Source organism: Camelus dromedarius, chromosome 2 (assembly GCF_036321535.1).
Source record: "Camelus dromedarius isolate mCamDro1 chromosome 2, mCamDro1.pat, whole genome shotgun sequence".
Taxonomy (NCBI): domain Eukaryota; kingdom Metazoa; phylum Chordata; class Mammalia; order Artiodactyla; family Camelidae; genus Camelus; species Camelus dromedarius.
This window is the reverse complement of record NC_087437.1, coordinates 42,475,721-42,497,982: the sequence shown is the minus strand read 5'-3', so window position 1 is coordinate 42,497,982 and position 22,262 is coordinate 42,475,721. Positions and strand designations below refer to the sequence as shown.

Here is a 22,262-nt window from a genome sequence, read left to right as displayed (position 1 = left end):
TTAAAGCTCCCTTTAAAATTAGAATTAACTACCTGCTATATTTTGCCAGTGAACATCCAATACATTCCAACCTCACACAACCTTATCTCATGTTATTTCCTCTCCCTGGAAAACCTACACTTTTGGAGGAGATCACAGCTCCATCCCCCCAATAAAGCGATAGAAGTGCATCTTCTGCCAGAAAAATGCACACATACATGCAAATAAAATATATTTTATATATTTTATATAAACTATGATAGGATTCACTACCTCCATTGTGCAGTAGATTCCAGATTAAAGACTCCTAACCTACACATAGCCCAGTATATAAATGCTCAAAAGCATTAATGGAGGAAGGAATAAGCAAATAAATATGTAAGTAGATAACAGAGCAGAGACTGGTATATGCATTCACAGTGGCCTATGAAAATTTGTCTAAAAGAACTATTTAAAACATGAAACGTAAAATACTTGAGTTTTAAGTATTTATTTACAAAGTTCTTCCTAATACAACTGCTTTTAAAATATAGCAATAATGGGTCCTTTACTATTTAAAAGTGGCACATATGTGGCATAGGAAAAAAAATCTATAGTCAAACTATTATAACGAATAACTGAAAATTGTTAAACGACAATTAAACATTTGCAGTATTTTGTATTACTGACTATAAAAAGAAAACTACTGTGAAAGATAATATCAGGGTTTGAAAAATATTTTACAACAGCAAATAAATGAATTTCAATTTTACATTTAACTACGAGTCTACAATAAAAATCTGACCATATACAGTATCTATGTATTTAATAGATTAGTAAAACTGATGCCAACTTTAAAATTATTTCATAAAGAGTATAAACAATCCTTACCACAATTTCCACATGGTCTTATCCTTCAAAATTAAATTCTACACACTATCAAGCTAAGTCAAGATTTGCTAGTGCCTAAAATCACCATAAGTATATTGTCTCTGAAACAGCTACGTGTATACACCAATATCACATTTGTGCAAGGTATACATTATTTTTTAATCATTCTGTTCTTATCTCAGTTTGCAAGTATGTTTTGAAACCATCTCCTTTAACTGTTATTCTTGTTAATGGGGGAAATCTTTTTAAATCCACATGCTATTATATCTTTATTTATTATAAAATAAACTTCAAAAGGAGCAATTAAATAACTACTTCAAACAACGCATGTGAAGCAAGATCCCAGTACTCAGAGATCTATGTGATATTTAATCTCTGCACAAATCGAGATACACATATATTTGTTTTGAAAAATTCATTCAGACACTACACAAAGAGATTCAAAGCACTATTTGGCATCCACCAATAAAATTTATTTACTGTATCATGTTGCAAAGTTACTAATATCATGAATAACTTAAATTATTGATCTTCAATTAGACTCAAGCAAAAAGAAATATTACATCAAAATCAATATAATTTTTTTACATGAATTAACTCAAAAAATGTATGAGGTTAACCTTACTCTTTCAAGAAGAAAATAAAAGGGCATAGTTTAGTGTTACCTTCTTTCCAGCTTTCACCAAGTGCTAATGACAAGTACCATTTAAGTCAGTTTCTTATTTGAATATGAGGTGTTCATAAGTTTCTACAAATTAAGATTTTTTTTTAAAACTTCATATTAAATGAGTTGTAGATCTACTTAAAGTATGACTTCTCCTTTCAAAGAAAGAAGGAAGGCTGACAAGGGAGGGAGATGGAATGCCCTGTAAAGACAAGAGAAATATTTTATATTTAGTATTTTTCTTTTAAAAAATTGTAGCATACAGTTTAGCATCATGTGTATCACTTTTGCACTTAATAAATTATCATAACAGTTAAGACATCTGAAACATCTAAACTCTTTAAGTGAATAAAAACTAAAAATTAAAGGGAGGGCTGGGGAGGACACATAATTAAAACTATTTTAGCATTAAGTCTGAAAACAAGTGACAAATGGGTAACTAGTTTACTACATATTAACTCAATTGAAATAGATATTGGCTTACTGCTAGTAGAGATATTAAGGATTTAGATTTTCAGGTTACTTTTTAAAATTATAATTTAATAAATAAATTTTTGAGGCAAAAAGACAAACCTTAGTGATTTCTTCTTAATCATAAAGTAGAATTAAGAGGAGTGAAATTACTTGATGGGAAATAATTTTCTAAATTAAAAGTAATACGCTCCAAGAGTTCTTGTATTATGTGCAACGCATATGTATATATGTGTATGTATGTGTCATGTTTATGTATAATTTTGCTCCATATAAATGCTGAACAAAATAGCATATCTGATAATAGAGATTATTAATATACTAAGCTATCTAAACTTGTTTTAGAGTGTCAAAGTTAAATATCATCAGAATTTCTAATTACAAAGAAATAAGCACAAGAATACCAAAAACTCAAGAGGGGGTAAAAACATAAAACAAATTATAAAGAAAGCTACTGTTTAATTTTAACAGACATGAATGGCTAACTGTAACTAAATTTAGAGCCAGCAAGGTAGCTGGCTATTAAGTTTTAATCAACAAGATAGTAAATAAAATGAAATATTTAAAGAGCTGGGTTGGTAAAGTATTACCATTCAAGTCATAGCAAAGCAATGATTTAAATAGCATAAAATTTTATATTTTCCTCAGGTAAAACTTTTATGATTTGCCATATTAAAAGCATAAATTTTATATAAATGCCATAAATCTAAGATTAAGAATCAGATCTGGAATATAAACATACTTCACATGACAATTATTACTATTTTTTAAACAATCATTTTCATAAATAAGAAAATTTCTGATAGGACTGATTTTTTTCTGGACTTATGAGTAAGTCCATAAGCCTAAGTTGTTGTGAATTCAAGCAGTTATAAAGTTGTGAATTCAAAAGTCCCCACCCACCTAATAAGTGATTCAGTGGAGAAAAATACTTTCTTTTTTCACAAATAAAAATTTCAAACAGCTAATAAGCTCACATTAAACTTCACGAGGCTTGTTTCCATTACTGGTTGGCATATCTCCTAATTCTTCACAAATTTCAAAGATGACTTGGATAGAACTTTTTTTTGAATTTGAAAAATCAGTATTTCCTTCTAGCATCTCTGAATAACTAGCCTGTGAGGCAGAATGACGTATAGATCGAAACCAGGAGTTTTGAAAGCGCCCACCAGTAGAGTTTGAGCGCTGAACATAAAGATGCTTAGTAAATCCAATTATACTGCTTGTGAAAACAGAATGGGTAATCTGTTAGAACAGAAATAGGTAATTGAGAAGAGGACATGAATGTCTTAAAGATATTTTAGGTACTTCTTATTTATACTGTCTACATAAAATTAATAAATATATGTATATTCATTTTCTAAAATTTTTCTTATCTAATTATCTAATTATATTCATCTGAAAAGCAATAATGTTTATAATAGTTACTATAGATGCAGGAAATAAATAAGAGATAGTACTCTGGCCTTCAGAAAGCCTACAATTTGATTTTAAGAAATGAATGCTTACTATATTTTTGTCAATTTCAATACATTTTTAACTGATCAAATTTCTTCACATAAATTTATATTATTTTCTAAGTGTAACTTCCCTCCCATTGGAAGGTTAACTTTGATTAAAAGTCTGTATAAACACACTCATAAATTTAGCTATAACTCTGATGTAATATTCACTAAAGACTTCACTTTTAAAAAATAAGTTGTTGAACATTATGTGCCTTGTCTGTATAAATTTTATATAATAAACAGTAACCATTTATAAAACACCAGAGCACTCTCCCTGTGCCAAGTACTGTTCACAGCACTTTGTGTATATTAATTGATTTAATCCTTACAACTTCTACTTTAGATTATTTTACAGACAGTGAAGTTAAAACAGAAAGATCTTTAATAAGTTGCCAAAAGTCATACAGCTAGTAAATAGCAGAGCCGGGATTTGAACATGTGAGTTCCAGACTTCACACTCTTAACCTCTACTCAACTGTCTCTGAGTATATTTCAGTATATAACTGTGAGAGAGAGAGAGAGTGTGTGTGTGTGTATTTAGTCCTTACAATAATACTACATGGTAAGCACTGTTGATCTCTTTTCTCTCATCTGCAAAAATGGGTATAAGAAAGAATAAGACAATTGCTGAAGTACATACAGCTAAGAAGTGACAGTCACTTGCTTTTCTTGACCTTAGTTGATAAGTAATAATTTTTGCAAACAACAGATACATCACTCATATACTTAGTGACTGTAATAAATGTTAGAAATGGCCTAATATTGTCTAATAATTCTGAAACATTTGAGATTGCTCAGAAAACATTTAAAAATATACGCATGAATTCAGAACTCATATCACCCTCCAAGATTCACAGCTTCAGAGATTATACATTCATCACAGAAATATAATGAAAGAAAGCTCAGTCTCTGCTGTATTATTGGAGCTAATCTGTATAAACAAGACCATCACTGTTTGCATTAGTAACGTGATGGGCCAGATTGAAACATGTTTTCTTTGAGATTAACATCTCAATCTGAATAAAATTTCCTAACAGATAAACTACACATTAAGCAAGTAGTTCATTAAGTGAGGTTTTCTCAGTTACCTTTACCCAATAAAGAGGTTAGAGGTTTAGATACATCAAAATAATTGATGGAGATGTTAAGATTTCCATCTTTAAAAGTTAACAAATTCCACACCAACTCCCATAACATGAATAAGCCATTTAGCCCATTAAATCAAAATAACTTACTGCTAATGACGATGTGCTAGACAGACGACTCATTACGTGCTTTTCATTGCTAGAAGGACTTCTTCCCTCCACTGAACCTTGGGATGTCATAAGAGCTCTTCGTAGAGCCCTTTTTGGAGTTTTGGAGAAAGAAAATGCTCTTGTAACCTAGAATTAAAATGAGTTACAATTAATTAACAAACCTAGACAAATTTAATAACAACTGGTAAGAACAACTATGTGTAAACAAAGCCAAATAAACTTCAAAAGGTTTTCTACAAAAAAAAAGTTTTTCTGCATTTTCTATATGGCAGAATTAGGATCTCTTTGGACAAAGCAGTGAGGAAATGTAGTACACTGTAAACTATTCCAGCCTGCATTCACTGAGCACTACAGTCCAAGGGGAAAAGGTGGAAGGGAAAATTAGGCATGAGAGAAGAAACCTCGGTGTTACCTGATTCTATGACAATTTAGTTGTGAGATCTTTGATCCAAAGCCACTTGAACCTCAATTTCTTTCATTGAAAAAGTGAAGTTCATTTGAAGTCATTTTTAACATACTTATCTACTATACACCACACATGTTAAATGCAGAGATACAGCGATGATTAAATAAAACACAAGGTCTCCTCTCAAAGGCAAAGTAAACAAGAACAAAATACTTGTAAACCTAACAGTAGACTCTGGTTGCAAATTTTATGTGTAATAATAAAATTCTGGTTCTACTTTTAAAAAGCCCTATTAGCAACATTCTTATGTAGTCCTCAGCAACTCTGATAAGTAGGGAAGGTATTTATTAGAAGACTGAAACATACTTGTGGTCAAGAATAGATTCCAGGTCTCCTGACTCTTTCATGTGCCCTTTGCTGAAAAATATCTGAGGCAGTTTCTAAGATGAATGCACACATATCTATATTTAAAACACCATCAGTACCTTTCTACTCAAGTATAGCCCATAGAAGTATCACTGTAACAAGAATGAGGATAACAAGTTGTCATATAATTACTGTGCCAAAGAAGTCACAGAACTAAACTATTACCTCTGTGGGCCATTTCCTAGAACCAAAAAACAGCTTTGTTTTATATACACCTTTACACTGACACTTAGGGCAGTATTATTTTAATATACTCTGAAAAATACATTTTGGAGATATGCTGAATTTTAATATTTTCTCCTTATCCTTAATGGTTGTCAGTTTGATGACTATGTGCCTTGGTGTGTTCCTCTTTGGGTTGATTCTGTGTGGTACTCTCTGCGCTTCCAGGACTTGGGTGACTATTTCCTTTCCCAAGTTGGGGAAATTTTCGGTTATTATCTCCAAAAATTTTCTCAGGTCCTCTCTCTCTCTCTTCTCTTTCTGGGACCCCTATAATGCGAATATTAGAGTGCTTCATGTTGTCCCAGCATTCTCTTAAACTATCCCCATTCCTTTTTATTCTTTTTTCTGTTCTAAAGTAGTGATTTCCACTAATCTGTCTTTTAACTCACTGATCCATTCTTCTGCCTCATTTAGTCTATTCTTGGTTCCTTCTAGGGCATTGTTCATTTCAGTGACCTTATTCTTCAACTCCGTTTGGGTATTCTTTATATTTTCCAATTCTTTGCTAAAAACTTCACTCTGTGCACCCTATACTCCTCTTGGGTTCTCTGAACATCTAGGGCATCATTACTTTAAACTCTTTCTCAGATAAATTACCTATCTCCTCATCACATGTCTTCTTCTGGGATTTTATCTTGTGCCTTGGCATGGAGGAAATCTGCTGAATAATTTCACTAAGACTCACCTTTTTTGAAGTCTTTTTTATTGCTCTAGATGCTCTACTCAATGTACTGTCCATATCTTTTGTATTTACTTCAAAGGATTCTGGATCAGCAGTATAAATAAGATTCTCCTGTTGGAAATAAATATTTTTATTATTTTAAAATAAATCAATTAAAAAACACAACTGTGCCTAAAATCAAACCTTTAAGCACTAATATGCATACATAGGGAGTGTGTATACATGAAGCTGCTCTAGATTCTTGATGCATTTGACATCATTTCTACTCTGAAATACATTCATTTAAGGATACTGGAAAATAAGCACTCAGGCCATGAATTGGCAAGTTGCCTTACTACTCTAGCATAAGACTATCCTCCAGCACTACCATTTTGTGGCTAGAGAAACAATGTGCTAAATATCATACTCTACAATTATAAATGCTTGCTTTGTACATAGAAAACAAACTTATGGTTACCAAAGGGGGAGGGGAGGGATAAATTAGGATTTTGAGATTTACAGATACATACTACTATATATAAAACAGATTTTTTTTTTAAAAAGGCCTACTATAAAGCACAGGGAACTATATTTTTACATATTTATGTTTTATTTGGCTACTTAACTGTTATAAGTGCTAATAGTTCTCAATTGGTTCTTGTTAATTATCCAGACAAAAATTTACAAAACAACTGTGAATAGTTAACATCTCTCACCAATCTATGAGAGACAAAGTAGTGAGGACTGTAATCCAAGCTCTGCCTATCCCGGAGTATCCTGGCATCCCCATACACATACACCTACAAGGTTTTTCATTAAGATTTCCTACATCTCAGAGGGATCAATTTTCCTACACGGCTGTACTTCTGACACCATAAACTAAGCACAGCTTAGTTTTATGAACTTAATTTTGTTTTTATTCATTCTATCTTCAATTTTAATTTCATTTAATTTCATTTCAACCTGGATTTCATTCAGTCAACAAATATATATTGCTGGCCTTCTATTTGACAAGCATTTTTTTTAATGTTCCTAAATACAGAGGCAAATTTAACAAAAGGATGTTTTGACATTTATATTTTCCTCCATTTAAACATATTTTCCTTCATTATGCTTTGTTTTCAAACTCAATGTTCATTCTGAACTGGTGAATTTAAGACTTTTTAAAAACTGAAAATCTGAAAAAAATCCAGTAAGAATTAGGCATAAAACAATTAGAAACGTTAAGAAAGCGAATTTAATAAAACTGACTGGGTACAAAATCAACATACATATATCAAAGATTCACCTATATACAGAACAACTAGAAAACAACTTAAACATTTGAAATATCTCATTTATGATACTATTACAAAGATAAAATTACTTAGGAAAAAAATCTAACAAGAAATGCAAGTCTGCATGTATTATTTCTGGAAAGATACCTATGAAAGTATCAAAAATTTTACCACTGAAAATACTAGTGGGACAGAAATATATATTGCAGTATACCTTGAGTTTTTTCTTATATGTAAATATTATTTTTCAACTTAAGAGAGGAAAGTAAAAATCATAGCATGAATATAAAAGTAAATATTGTGGTAACTTAAATTTATTCTGAATAAAATATTTAGATGCAAAATGTATTAATGTTTATATAATGAAACTAAATTCCAAGTATGTTCAATTTTGGTGACATGCTCTTTTCATAACAAAGGCCCCTGAAATTTAAATCCCTAAGCAGTTGTTAATAAAGAAAAGAGAGTCTCAGTCTTTCCTTTTGCTACAGTAACAATTACTAAGCAGATAATAACCACCTACAAACTGAAAAGGGAGCTGATGGCTTCATGTTTTCTCTCAAGGAACAAATAAATTACTTCTGGTTTGGTTGGGGGACATACATATGAGGCCTTTTACATTTCTAGAAGGTTCAGAACGACTGAAAGGGTAAACATCTAGGTAGTGCACTAATAACTGAGTAGAAAATATAGTTGTTTTCTAAGATATAAAGATGAAATACTTCCTTTTGTTCTCTCTGCCCAGAAGAAGGTAAGCAGGACAAATCACAGGCGAAGCAGGGGAAACTTTCAGTATTCCTAGGCTTTTTCCTATTACTTTTTCTCATTAATAAAATGAAAAAGAAACCCACAAAACAAAACAAAAAAACTGCTTTCTAATCAATTCCTTTAAATTTCTAAAATAAAAATAAAATTTGTACCATAACCAAAATCATTTAAATAACATATGAATATAATTCTAAAAATATTTAATGACTTATTCAACGTATCTCATGCATTAAAGAAGCTTGGGAGGGGGAGGAGTTCTTCAATCAGCCCCAAATTCACATGTATCTAAGACTAGTTCTAAAGATCTGAGTTTAAGATTGGACAGTAGTGACCAATTTCTTCCATTGAGATATATAATATTAATTACAAGAGAAAACTGAGCCTCAGCTATAGATTTTAGAGGCCTATTTATAGGTCTTGAGTCACAGGAAATTTTTTAGCATTTCTGATATCTTAAAGCCATTGGGACCCATCTACATGTGAGTTACCAGGTCCTTCTTTCCTTAAGCTCCCCTCTCCCACTATTCCTCAAACTCAGATATGAAAGAAAAAATAATCTAGTTTCATTGTGCCTCCTTTCTTAGCTTGTGTCTCTTTGATTTCCTCAAATTCCGTAATCGTTTTTATAACTTAGAGCTTCTGATTTGGCCAAATTAAAGTAGTACCAATCACAGACACTTAGATTAACAACTTACTATGCATGGCAAATAATCAGCAGAATAACTATAGTTTTAAACACATCATATTAACTCCATTATAAATAATATTAGCTCACAAACATGAACTCTTCTCCTATAAGTTGTATCTTCAGTCTAATCCTCTAGTTACAAATTTAAAACCTAAGAATGAATATTGCTACTCTTAAGTAGCCAGTGGTGATTTAACCAAGATGTGGGATGAGTTTGATTTTTTAAAGAAATATAAAAAAAATTACTGGTAAAAGTATTGAATTGTCGCATAGGACATTTAATTATCAAGTTACTACTTCTAAACTATTCAAAGTGCAAGAAGAGTGGTAACAATGCTTAAATGTATTTGTTAATAAAATTACACTTTTGTCATTAGAGGGCAGAAATCTGTAATGATTTCAGCAAAGCTACCATCTGACCTCAGGCAATAAGAACCTTAAAAATATCAACCATGCAATTAAAGGTTACATGTTGGCAAAACCAAAAATTTACACCTAAATATTCTGAGACAGAAAATTTGCAAAGATTCAAAACTTTAATCTTCAAATTCTGAAATAACAGAATATGGTGCATTGTATCCATGGGGAGAAAAATTATTAAAAGGGTTTAACCAAGAATAAGGATACTTGGATCCTCATGTCTGTTTTAATGCTCTTAAGCCTTAGTTTCACATGTAAAATAATGAGATTAGATTAAGTTTCCTTTCAGTTTGAAGACTTTTCTTAAGTAATTTACAAATGGGCATAGAACAAAATAGTTGTAATTTCTTTACTCATAAGTAAGTTTTAATTATTTAAAAGTCCAAAAATCAAATAGAACAAAACTTGATTAAAAGAATCAGAGATTTTTTATCTTTTTCATTGTGCGTGTATAGAAATACCTTCTCTTCAACATGCCAAATGTTCTCAAATGATAAGACAGTGATTCAGGGCTTTCAAAAAATGTACTATGCACAACATTTGAAGTGTAGGAAAAGTATTCAACTGAAGTGACTGAATATCTGAATTTACAAACATTTCTTAGTACAAAATCTCACAACTTGGAAGAATTTTGTGGTTTAAGACAGTATAAATCAGGACAAAGTTAAATGTTTGCTGCCATCTTGTGGTTAATTTTACTTTATGAAATATTTTCATTAACTGTCTATATTTCAGTTCTAGAATTATTAGCCATTTTGTGGCTAGTAATTGAGTAAATTTTGTTTTAAGGAAATTTTCCCATTAATTGTTTACACTTCAGAATCATGGTTATAAATCTGGAAAGGACTACATAAGCCATCTAGTCTGACATCATGATAAATCCAGGAGTAATTTCTACAACAGGCAATCACTATACTGCAGAGATCCATTTTATATATGGATACTTAGAACTATGAAAAAAAAAATTCCTCCTTATAATGAGCAGTTTTTTGGCTTTACAAAAAGCTGTCTCCATCATTTTTCTAGCCAGCAGTCTGTTGTATGCACTAGCATTGTATTTCCATCTATGAACCTTTATTGACTAACAGCATAGTCTTGGCCCATAGAAATTTTAAAAAAGAAATCAAAAAGTCTTAATTTTTCTAAACACCTAGGTAGATTAAATATTTTTAATCAAGTATTTATAAACAATAGTTATACCTCAATGTCTTTGAAGATCAGACTTAACTACAATAAAATAAATGTTTTATTTCCAAATGAATGTCCAAGGCAATCTCAGTTACAGTACTACTGAATTGAAAAGGGTCATCTATCTATACATCCCCCTTTATTTAAGTCATTTGTGCAAAGACGAAGGGATCTAAATCTGTCCATCACATGTCTCTCCCGTATATGAAAAAGTCCAATTATCTTTTAAGGGACCAAGATTTCATCCAAGATCTACAACAAGCTACCTGATTTCTAGTGAATTATTTAACTTCAGTAATTTGATTTTCTCATATTACTTCACTTTACTCTGCAAAGAATAAAGGTATTTATATATATTATGATTTTTAGAGGTTGAACTGAGAAAACTGGATTGGCAACTTGCTACAACTCACCTATTGCTTTCAATAAGATAAAAGAACAACAGAACAAAATACCCTGTATTTTACAAATAGCCAAGTCAAAGAGTACTGAAGAAAATACATTACAACAAATTCCAAAAGCTTCACTGAATCAGTCACAGGCACTATAAGGCTATGAGGATCTATCTGTAAGTTAAGGACTCAAAGAAATGTTTCATGTGTCTAGACTTTTAAAAATCTTTTCCAAAACAACTTTTAAGCCAATTTTCCTAAATACACACAAAACAAAAACTCTCCTCCATTCATAATTAACAGGTTATTAGAAATATACAGGTTTAGTCTGAATGTTATTACCATGGAGTTTAAACTTTCCCTATAACAGTGGTTTAAGAACTTACAGCATCTGCTTTACAAATGGTGTTGGCTACGTGTCGACATAGCATCTTTAGCCAGCTTTCTTTTGGAAGCTCCTCTGATGTCATCTGGAAACTGAGCAATACATTTGCCTGCTCTGTGGGCGGCCTCACAAGCAAGGCAAAAGCATTATGGCAATCTAGGGTTGCAGAATAATCACAAACATTAAGTGTTACTCCTTAGAAAATGATAGATTTGTGCAAGTTTAGTTCTCTCAGAGCAACAAAATTCTAATGAGATTATCTCTTTTCCACCTTTCTTGCCCCTGTTTTTAACTGAGCAAAAAATATAACCATATCACACTGAAACAATGGAAAGAATTATAATTAGTAATTATAATAAGTACCACGTGAGGAACCAACAATGATAATGACATTAAGTAAGCAGTATTTTCCCTACATTAAATATTTTCTTTGATAGTTTCAAAAAATTAAACTATATCATTTCTTAGAATTCTAGAATTTAAGTTTTAAATTAAAGTGACAATGAAGAATTATTCAATAATTCAACCTACTTAAATCAATCTCAAAGAATAAAAACATTCAAATATTACAAAGTTTTGTGACCAAGATACTAAAACAGGACCTATTTTTAAACAAAATCTTCCATAATTATAACCCCAAAATAGAGAGATGATCTAAAGAAATGCTCTATGTAACCCTTAATAAACCCAGAATTCAAAAACTGAGTAAAGACAGCAATATAAGTTGCTGTTCAAGTTTTCTTTAATTGCTTCTCATAAACTAAAAGCTTTCCATCATTGGGAAATTATGGGATCAGTAATGGAACCAGCGTACACTGTGAAAACGTATGTCTAATAAGCAAAGTATTACCAGGCACACACATCACTAGGTATCAATTAAACAAATGATACTACTTTTGCTAAGTATAAACTTTTACTAATTTCAGGCCTTCGGAGAAATTTCTCTAACACTCCCAAAGTTTAGAGTAAAAGCTTTCCTTAATACACATTTCAGCCCATGTTGAGTCTACCATGGTTACTTTGGGAGTATTTACCCATGCCTATCTATTCCTGGTCATATCCTCAATGTATCACTAACAATACAGCCACTGGCAACAGGGAAGGTATAAGATGCGGAACACAGTTAATAGATTACAGCTGCTTTTGGACTCTAAAGGAATAAAAATAAGTTTTTGTGTGGGAATAAGTTAGGCACCATTTTGACATGTAACCATTTAAAAGCTCTTTGTCCCTTAGGAGATAAAGATATCCTACAGGTTGAGATCTAGTTCTTTCATTTGAAAAAAATTAACTTGGTTCCTAGAGATGTAGTTGGGATAGAAATGTAAGAATCATTACTTTGTCAGAACTAACCAACAATATTCAAAGATAATTTACCAGTTAAAAAAAAAAAAAAAAAGACAAACTTACTTACAAAACAAACACAGATAGAGAAAACAAATTTATGGTTACCAGGTGGGGAGAAGGGATAAATTGGGGGTTCAATACTTGCAGGTACTAACTACTATATATAAAATAGATGAATAACAAGTCTGTACTGTATAACACAGGGAACTATATTCAATATCCTGTAGTAACCTATGGTTAAAAACAATATGAAAATGAATATACATATATTCCTGTATGACTGAAGTATTGTGCTGTACACCAGAAATTGACACAACATTGTAAACTGACTATACTTCTATAAAAATATATTTGAAAAATAAAAATAGAATAAAATAAAATTCTCAATAAAGTCAAATAAATAAATAAATAAAGATAGTTTACCAGTTTAAAAAATATGTATGGGAGTAAATCACTTTCAATTTATATAAATTATTTTTATTTGGCCAATAGTTTACCCAATGAGCATACCTTCTGTCTCTCTTATGTCTAGCACTTTCTTAATCTGAGAAAGAGGCATTAGATGAATATGCTTAAGAGAAGCTGGCGGTCGGGTCTGGCCATGGGGACTCCTAAAAGTGCCAATAACTTTGTGTCGTTTTCTTGCTATCTGATTATAGAAAGAACAAAAAAAAAAAGTCATTGTCAGTAACATGAAAACAAAGACCAAATGATTAAAAATAAAATGACACTAATCACATAAATCTATATGCAGTTCATTTCACTATCAGTCATTCCAGAACTACTATTTGATAAGAAGCAGAGTTGCTATGTAACAAATTCATACATGTAATTATGTAGCAGAAATGCTCACGTTTACATGAGAAGAGCTCAAAGTAAGGAAAACAGGCAAAAGGACAGGGTCTATGGAAAAGGTCCCAGAGGAATGAAAGAACTTAGAGGCATTGCAAGAAGTAATGAGATCAAAGGATAGAAGAATCATCAATTAAAGGCCTTGAATTCAGAAAGGGGACTAGTTGCTCTGGGATCACAACCTTTGGTTCAAAAGGTAATTGATTTCAGTTTAGGAGCTGAATTCACAGCTATCTCAGATCCTGTGCAAGGCACTGAGGATAAAGGAGTGAATGACACAGAAATGGTTCTGATTCTCAGGACATTTACACTTATTGAGAAATAGGAAGATTAAAATAACTAAACAATATGTTAAAAACTGATATAAATTATAAACTCAAGGTGCTGTGTTAAGATACAACTTTACCTAAACTGGAAACTCATGCAAAAGGAAGAGACAGGTAGATAACGCTGGAGAAGATAGGAGCAAAACCAGAAAGGACCCTGTGATTTGTGATCTATTTGAGTTCTGTGAATTTTATAGTCTTTACATTTATTGCTTTCATTTCCATGAAAGCCTAGTATATTATTTTGCCTTTTTAAAAGAACATCTCTGTTGAGGCTATATTCATCAACTGAAAGACATTAACACAAAATGATTTAGATTAAGTTACTAATGAATTGAGATTGATGGGTCATCATCATGAATATGACAAAGTGAGGCTGAAAAATGTACTACCTTGTGTTGGCTAGTGACAAAAGATCAAAAGGCAGTCAGTATCATATTCACATTGATGCAAAATATGACACAGATCTGTTACATATCAAATATTAAAAGTTCATCTACATTAATGTGGTGAAAATAAGCAGACTCTTTAAATATTTCCACGGTGATATTTGAACATACTTTTAATTTGGCTAAGCAAAATAACTTTAAGGTTCATTTTTAAAAAAGAAAAACAATAACAAGTATTAATGCTGATGATACAAATGCTAGTTTATTAAGGTAAAAACTCAAAATACAGATAAAATATAAACAGGAAAAGTATATCCTTAAATCCTAAATTAGTTTAGCTTCAGTAAAACATCACCTGTCATGTTTAAGAGAAGTCAGTATAGATTTTATCCATTTCAAATGTTTCTAACTTTTACCACACTTTTCATTCCAAATTTGCTCAGTCTTTTTATTTTTCTTAACAAAAAAAGCTAAAGAATAAGAGTTTATAAATCTAAAACTCCAAATTTATAAATCTGGAGTCCAAACTTAATGGTAGAAATAGAGCTGTTACACTTAATGTGATCCTGACATGGAGACTAAGACAGAGGAGAACAAAAAGTCACTGAATTCAGGAAGGTAAAGGACGTGAAAGGCCAGGGTATCATATAATGGACTTGGAAACTACAAGGAATGACCAACAGCAGCAATTAAAGTGGAAAGTAAGTCAATGAGCCAGTTATAGAAGACTTCATAGAATTTGAAGGGATGTAAGAAAAAAAATTTTTTAAGTAAGCCACAACTCTCTAAGGATTAAGAGGATAAAGACCAGAATGAATTAACAAAGGAAATACAGATAACCTAACCCATTTAGATGAATGGAGCCAGCTGACCTAGGGACTTCAACAGGAGAAACCTAAAAAAGCTTTAATGGAAGCCAACAAATAGAAGTACTGAGCAATTAAATGTCACTCAGTGTAACAGTATAATCCAGATTCAGATAAAATATGAGCAAAAATTGACTCCACCTAGCCCCATTCTCAAAAGCAGAGCAGGCTACAGCTCTCATTATGGGGGAGACAAGTAGTGCAGAATTAACTGCCTCATCATTTTTTATAACTATCTCGGTTCAGGGTATGGTCAATTGTGTACAGTATTTTCACTGTCTTTACTTTTGTGTTTTGTGACAATATTGACCAAATGGAAATACTATTCTTCACTAACCTCATAACAATAAAATACAAGTGAAATTTTTGGTGATTTTATTGCAGCTGTAACAGTGCTTGGCTTGTTCTCTAAGATTCCCTTGTATTTTATACATTAAATACTGATATACATGATATAAGAAAATCGCACTAGAAGAGAAGTGAAGTGGAAAAGAGTAAAAGGAAGTATAGATTTTAAAGAAAAAGGCAACCCAACAAATCACTTTAATGAAAGCAACAAAAAGTTACCAAATAACAGAAATGTTAAATTAATTTCCAGGTTAACGACTGCTTTATCAAAATGAACAAGTCTCATTTCTGGGATAAAGGAAAATTTACTCCTTTATATTCCCCAATTAGACTGTCTAGTTGTTTCTTAAAAAACACTACTAAAGGAATGGAAGAAAAGGGTTAGAAAAGCACATAAACGTAATTCAATCTCCCATGGGGTAATATAGGGAAAAACTTTAACTGAGATAGTTAAAAATTTTAGAAGTAGAATCATTGTACCCCATCTGATAAACTGACCACTCCATCACTGTAAAAACTGCAGACTTAAGGAAGAAATCAGGGGATTATAATTCATTATGTTAAATAACCAAGTTATCTCCCTCTGATTTCTCCTTTGCCAGAGAAATCTACTTAAATTTCAGAAAGAACTAATAATTATTTTGTAAATCTTGAAGAAATACATGCAGATACAGGAAGTTCCTAAAATTCTTGACCTAAGCACTTATTTACATGGAAATAAACTAAATTTTCATTGTGACTTAAGACTTGAAATCATAAAAAATTATGATTCTTAATATTAGGCCTTCTCCTAAAAGCATTCTGTTAACAGTATTAGACCAAAGAATGTGATTATTTAAGTTCACTTTACTTTAAACTTATTTTAATCACTTAATTTAAACCCATTGTACTTCAATCAATACTGTACTTGGTTTTAAACATTCAGTGAAGTCACACAAAACAGCAGTGTTATTTATTACACTATATTAAGCCCAACTTTACCTCCAGGCAGTCATTGAAGAGAAAGAGAGTTACTTGTTCTCCTCTGTCACAGGGGTGCTCACCTAGAGAAACTGTTTCAACTCTCTGGACTAAGCTTCGGTGAGAAGATAAAAGATTAGCCTAAATAGATTGAAAATATTAATAGAAGAGATTACTTTATAGCAAGTAATTTTTTTTAAAAGTTAAATAATTTAAAAGAAAGTTGTCCTGAGATTCTGTTTATAATAAAACTACAGAATCTAAATACAGTTGACCCTTGAACAACACAAGTTTGAACTGTGCTGGTCCATTTACACACAGATTTTTTTAAATAAACAAGCACTACAGCACAACACAATCCACAGTTGGTTGAATCTATGAATGTGGAACCACAGAAAGCACAGGCCAACTGTAAACTTACACACAGATTTTCTGCTGTGCTGGGGTGTTGGTGCCCCTAACCTACTAAGTTGTTCAAGGGCCAACTGTAACAAGAAAAAGAAAATAAATTGACAGTCATCAAAAATAAATACTTACTGGGCATCCATCTACTTCATAAACAACATCGAAAATTTGCTTTTGAGCTTCTGTTTTTCTCTTATCCTCATTAATATGCCTGAAAAATTAATGAGGTTACTTTTAAAACAACAGACTATGAAAACTGCATATACATACATCTCATGTCACAAAAAAAGTCCTTCCATGTGAGTCTGTCTTTAACTGGTAACTGTATCAGTTAAAATATTCCCTAAAAGTATCCCACTACATTAAAAAAATTTCATACAATCCTTCAGAAAAATGTTTTGCTTTACTTCTTACTATAATCTTTTTTTAACTATATTCACTATACACTCCCTAAAATACATTACACTGGTATAAACTTCAGGCTAACATAAGTTTTAACTGTAAGTTCAGTTAAGGTTTTATGCAAGTCATTCCCAAGTCATATGTTAATCATTTCAAGGAAATAAAAACTAAGACTACTTACTGCTTCCAGACAAGATAGAATAAGGAAGAAAAAAACATACTCTGCCTGAAATAACTTGAAAAACTGTCAAAGTGTAAAGAAACAAAGGTTTCTCAAATCACTAGAAGTCAATTCCTATGAGACAGGAAACAATGCAAGCCCAACTGTATACTGTCTACAAAAGATACACTTTACATACAAAGACATAAATAGGCTGAAAAGTAAAATGTTGAAAATACTCCACCAGACAAGAGCAAAATACATTTTTCTCAAATGTACATGGAACATTCTCCAGGTTAAGCCATAAAACAAGCCTCAAAAAGTTTGAAAGGATTAAAATAATACAAAGTATATTTTCCAGAAACAATGAAGTGAAATTATAAGTTAGTAACAAAAAGAATCTTTGAAAATTCACAAACATATGGGAATTAACCAACACACACCAAAATAACCAATGGGTCAAGAAGTAATTACAAAGGAAATTTGAAAATACTTTGAGATAAACAAAAACACAAAATTTATGGGATATACAACTAAAGCAGTGCTTAAAGAGAAATTTATAGTTATAAAAATATATAATAAAGATCTCAAATCAATATCTTAACTGTCTACTTTAAGGTAGTCGGGGGAAAAAAGAAGAGCAAACAATCTAAAGCAAGCAGAAAAAAGGAAATCATAATGATTAAAGTGAAAATGAATGAAATAGAGATTATAAAAATAATAGAGAAAAACTAACAAAACTAAAAGCTTTTCTCTTTTGTGAAAATATGTTAACACTGACTGCCTAATTCATCATTTGTGGAAAGGATCAAGGTAGATAACGTGTGTCTAAGTATGTTAAACCATGAAGTGTTGAAACAGACTATCATCCCAATCCCAAAATAACAAACCAAGAGCATAAAGGCTGGTTGATTAACATATAAAATATGAACATAAGCAAAAACTAAAACATAAGCCTCATGCTTTCAGCAGCAACAGAAGCAGGTACTCACCAATTTGAGCACTGTTCTACTGCTGCAGCTTCTCTCTAGACCTAGTAAGGTTTCTCTCTAGGAGCTCCTTTGCAAGTATTTTAAGAAACTCTATTTCACATAAAGGCACCTTATGGAGTCTCAGAAATCATTTAATTAAATCTATTAAATATGTTGATATGTAAAGCTCAAAGAAGTGAAATGTCCTTGCCCCTTACGAAGCTAAACAATTAACAGCAACAGAGTTTTCAATTCTGATCACGGTAGTTAGAAAAAATCATTTCTGATCTATGGCTCCAAGTTAGACCTACAGTAAACAACCCAAGTTTAACAATCAAGTTCCCCTAATAAATTTCACTGAGTTTATACTTTCAATATGTCTCCAACCAACGCCATCAACTTAATTCCATAGAATTCAAAGTAAGAAATAAAAAAAGTCTAAGTTAACACCAGAAAAGTATTATAAATCTTTTCTTTTTACTTCATCATGGTCAAATTCCCAAGTTACATTTGGGCAGGTGATATGAATATGAAGACAAAAACAAGCTATGACTGGAGGTGTATGAAGAAAATGTCCATTAGTGCATTTACAGTATTTTCAAATTTCTAAACCATTGTTACTCTGTGTATAATAGTTTAATACTTTCAGAAATAAATGTTTTTGATTAATCATTGCACTCAACTATATTTCTAACATTTGAGTATAAATTATACTACTAAAAAATAATTTAAATACTATTTTACAGAATTTTGCTACTGATATTTTTCCCTCCACTTATGATTCTAATTGTTCTATCAATTCCATTCTAAATCTGAGAAACGATTAAAAATTGAAATAATGTACTTACGTCATTACTTCCTTTAGTGATCCAATGGCTTTTTCTAGAGTGCTTTTGTCAGGATTTTCTTCAGCTGTATGCTTCTTAAGATCTGTAAAGATAAAATGTTTTCTCTGAGATTAAAAAAATTCAGTGATTTTTTTCCATCTATAACAAAACTGCAATCCACTTTGATAGAAATAGACTGATTAATTAAAAAACAAAATCTAACTTTTACTTTAAAAAAAGTTTTACACAATGTTCCCTTAAGAGCTCTCTTCTTAAACATGTATTAAAGTGTCCACGTTTTTTTCACTGACTAAATTTTCAGAATATTTAACACAGATTTTCTTACATTGCTATTTCAATTCCCTTTTAGTAAAGCTTGGGGATTCCTAGATTCTTCAAACTCTCTCCAAAGTGCTGAATGAAAACACATGATCTTCAGTGCACTAAGAAATCATTATATATGCTATATTTCATATCAGGGACCATGGCTCCATCGCAGGGAGCAGCTGGTGTCCTCAAGATAAGGTTTTGTTTCATTTACAGGTTCATGAGATGCATACACTTCAACTCTTCTTACCTAGGTTGTTTATAATCTTCTACCTAATGGTTCCCTAATACCATTTCCACCTAATCTTTTAAGTGGAATGATGAGAAAGGCTTAGAAATCAAGTTCATTGAATCATGACAACATTTGATGGATTCCTACAAGTACTTAATGAAACAATAATTAAGATAAACAAATTTAAGAAAAAATACACTGCTTCGTCAAGTTAAACATTTGTTTCTTCATATATTCTCCTTATAATCTTAAAACACAAAAGCTTTTAAAGACTGGAGGAACTATTTTGTATACTAGTAATTCTAAACTACATGAGATAACCTCAAAGAGAACAAAAATTGTCAATTTTTGTAGTTACTATCATAACTCACAGTTTAACCAATATATTTTTTTTTCCAATATATTTTAAAGACAATAATACATTAAACAGTCACAAAATTAGCCTCCTTGTCTGCTACACATACTACTGTAGTTAAGGTTCGGGGACCTTTAAAATGCTTTATTGCACTATTGTTTATAATTTCATTTCCATACTTAAATTTTAAAAATATAAAAATTGACACTGTCCTAAAGTTATTCACTACTTTAGTCAGGTAAATGTAAAAGCATATAAATATGCTTTTCTTCACATGTGGGCAAAATTTATTTGTAACATATCTTTGCTATGAAAATCCCTTTCATTGGTATCTATAGTTTAAGTTTTAGAATAAATGGATGTATGTTTGAAGAGTATTCTGCACAATGCAAGAAAAAAAAGCATAAGGTCAAGCATAAAGAACTTTATTAAGATACAGAAAAGGACTAAATAACTTGAGACATACTAATCATCTCTCATCTTGTGATTTTGTAGGTAAATTTCATGTTTATGTGGATGTAAACTGATTTTGAATTAGGGACACAAAGAAATGTAAGAAGACTTTTAGGGAAGAGACAAACAGTACAATACCAGTCAATCTAATTGACATCAGAACAAATAAATAAAGCATTTTTGGCCAGATTGAATTTTTGTAGCACCAGTGATTATTCAGATTATCCTTATTAAAGATATTTTCTATGTAAAAATATAAGTTTTAAAGCTGAAATCTAAGAACACTTTGAAAATGAGAAATTTTTCAAATTTTTTATGACAAAACAATTCCCTAAGAACATCCAAAATTGCCAGAAAACAGATCAGAGAAGTACCATTTAAAAGTAACGCCACACTGGGTAACCGCTGTACTGGTCGGATGAGAAGTTCAACAAGGCTTTGCCGTCCACACTCTGGTTTAGCTTGGTTTATCTGAAAGGAATTACAAAAAATTTTTTAAAGGTTTTCTGCAAAGATGAGACACTCTATGTTTATGTGATTACACTTTATTACTTGTGACCTGATAAGAACTAATAGGAGAGGAGTGGTGGCAGTTGATCTCTGGCAGGTTACTGTGGTTTAATAATCTCTCAAGCCCTGAAGGAGCCTCCAGGCAAGCCAAGAATTAACATCTTAAACAGAAAGTGTGTTCCTCTAACCACTCATATATATTCTACTTTAAGTTTCTCTTAAGTCTACATCATTCAAAAGAAAAAAACAAATTTAAAATATTAATTATGCTGGTATCAAAAAAAACAAAGTAAGGCATTGGTAAGAAAAAAATCACTAAAAGTGAAACAAAAATATCTCATTGGAAAATTTTTAGAGGTGTTTGAGAACTAAAACATGCATAACTTAAAAAACAAACAAACACCCAGAGACAACATTATTCTTATTCACTCAACGGCCTCTGAGACCCTGCTACCTAGGCATGTCAAAACTTCCAAAGCTCAACATCAGTGTCCCTCTCAGGTAAAGAAAAAGTTAGCAGATAACATTAAGGTGTTCTTACATGGACACATTTTTACAAGTATAATTTTAATGAACTCCTTCAGAAAAGTATTCTCAGAATTTTATTAGAAAGAAACGTACATTACCTTCAGAAAAGCATGAAATCTAGGTTTCTGTTTTTCACATTTAATAATTGTTTCCTTGCTCATTTCAAAAAAGTTCACAAAAGGAGGGTAGGTTTTTACCAAATCTTTTGACTAGGAACAAGAAAAAAGAAAACCAACATTAATTTGTAATGCACGTTACCCTTAGTCAACAAAACTTAAAGTTGAATAATCAATAATCAAAATCTGACATACTGAATGTGAAAGAAAAGATTAAAGTAAGTTTCCTCTCAAGTTAAATACAGAAATGCATTTTATAAACTTCTCACTAGTGAGTAAATTACTAAACAATGCACCAACTGGTACA

General features: G+C 31.3%; 1 protein-coding gene across 4 annotated transcripts in view; it reads right to left on the bottom strand.

The window, feature by feature from the left end:
• Positions 1-490: 490 nt before the first annotated feature.
• Positions 491-22,262, bottom strand: part of ECT2 (epithelial cell transforming 2) — a 53,770-nt gene continuing 31,998 nt past the window's right edge. For all 4 annotated transcript variants that reach the window (XM_010976278.3, XM_031451275.2, XM_064492849.1 and 1 more), the window contains 10 exons: positions 21,938-22,048; positions 21,176-21,272; positions 19,456-19,537; positions 17,207-17,285; positions 16,691-16,810; positions 13,439-13,577; positions 11,583-11,737; positions 6,488-6,595; positions 4,725-4,871; positions 491-1,715 (listed from right to left, as the gene is read on the bottom strand). In XM_010976278.3, coding sequence (XP_010974580.1) covers positions 1,626-1,715; positions 4,725-4,871; positions 6,488-6,595; positions 11,583-11,737; positions 13,439-13,577; positions 16,691-16,810; positions 17,207-17,285; positions 19,456-19,537; positions 21,176-21,272; positions 21,938-22,048 — 1,128 coding nt within the window. In that variant the 3' untranslated portion in view covers positions 491-1,625. The remainder of the gene's footprint in view (positions 1,716-4,724; positions 4,872-6,487; positions 6,596-11,582; positions 11,738-13,438; positions 13,578-16,690; positions 16,811-17,206; positions 17,286-19,455; positions 19,538-21,175; positions 21,273-21,937; positions 22,049-22,262) is intronic.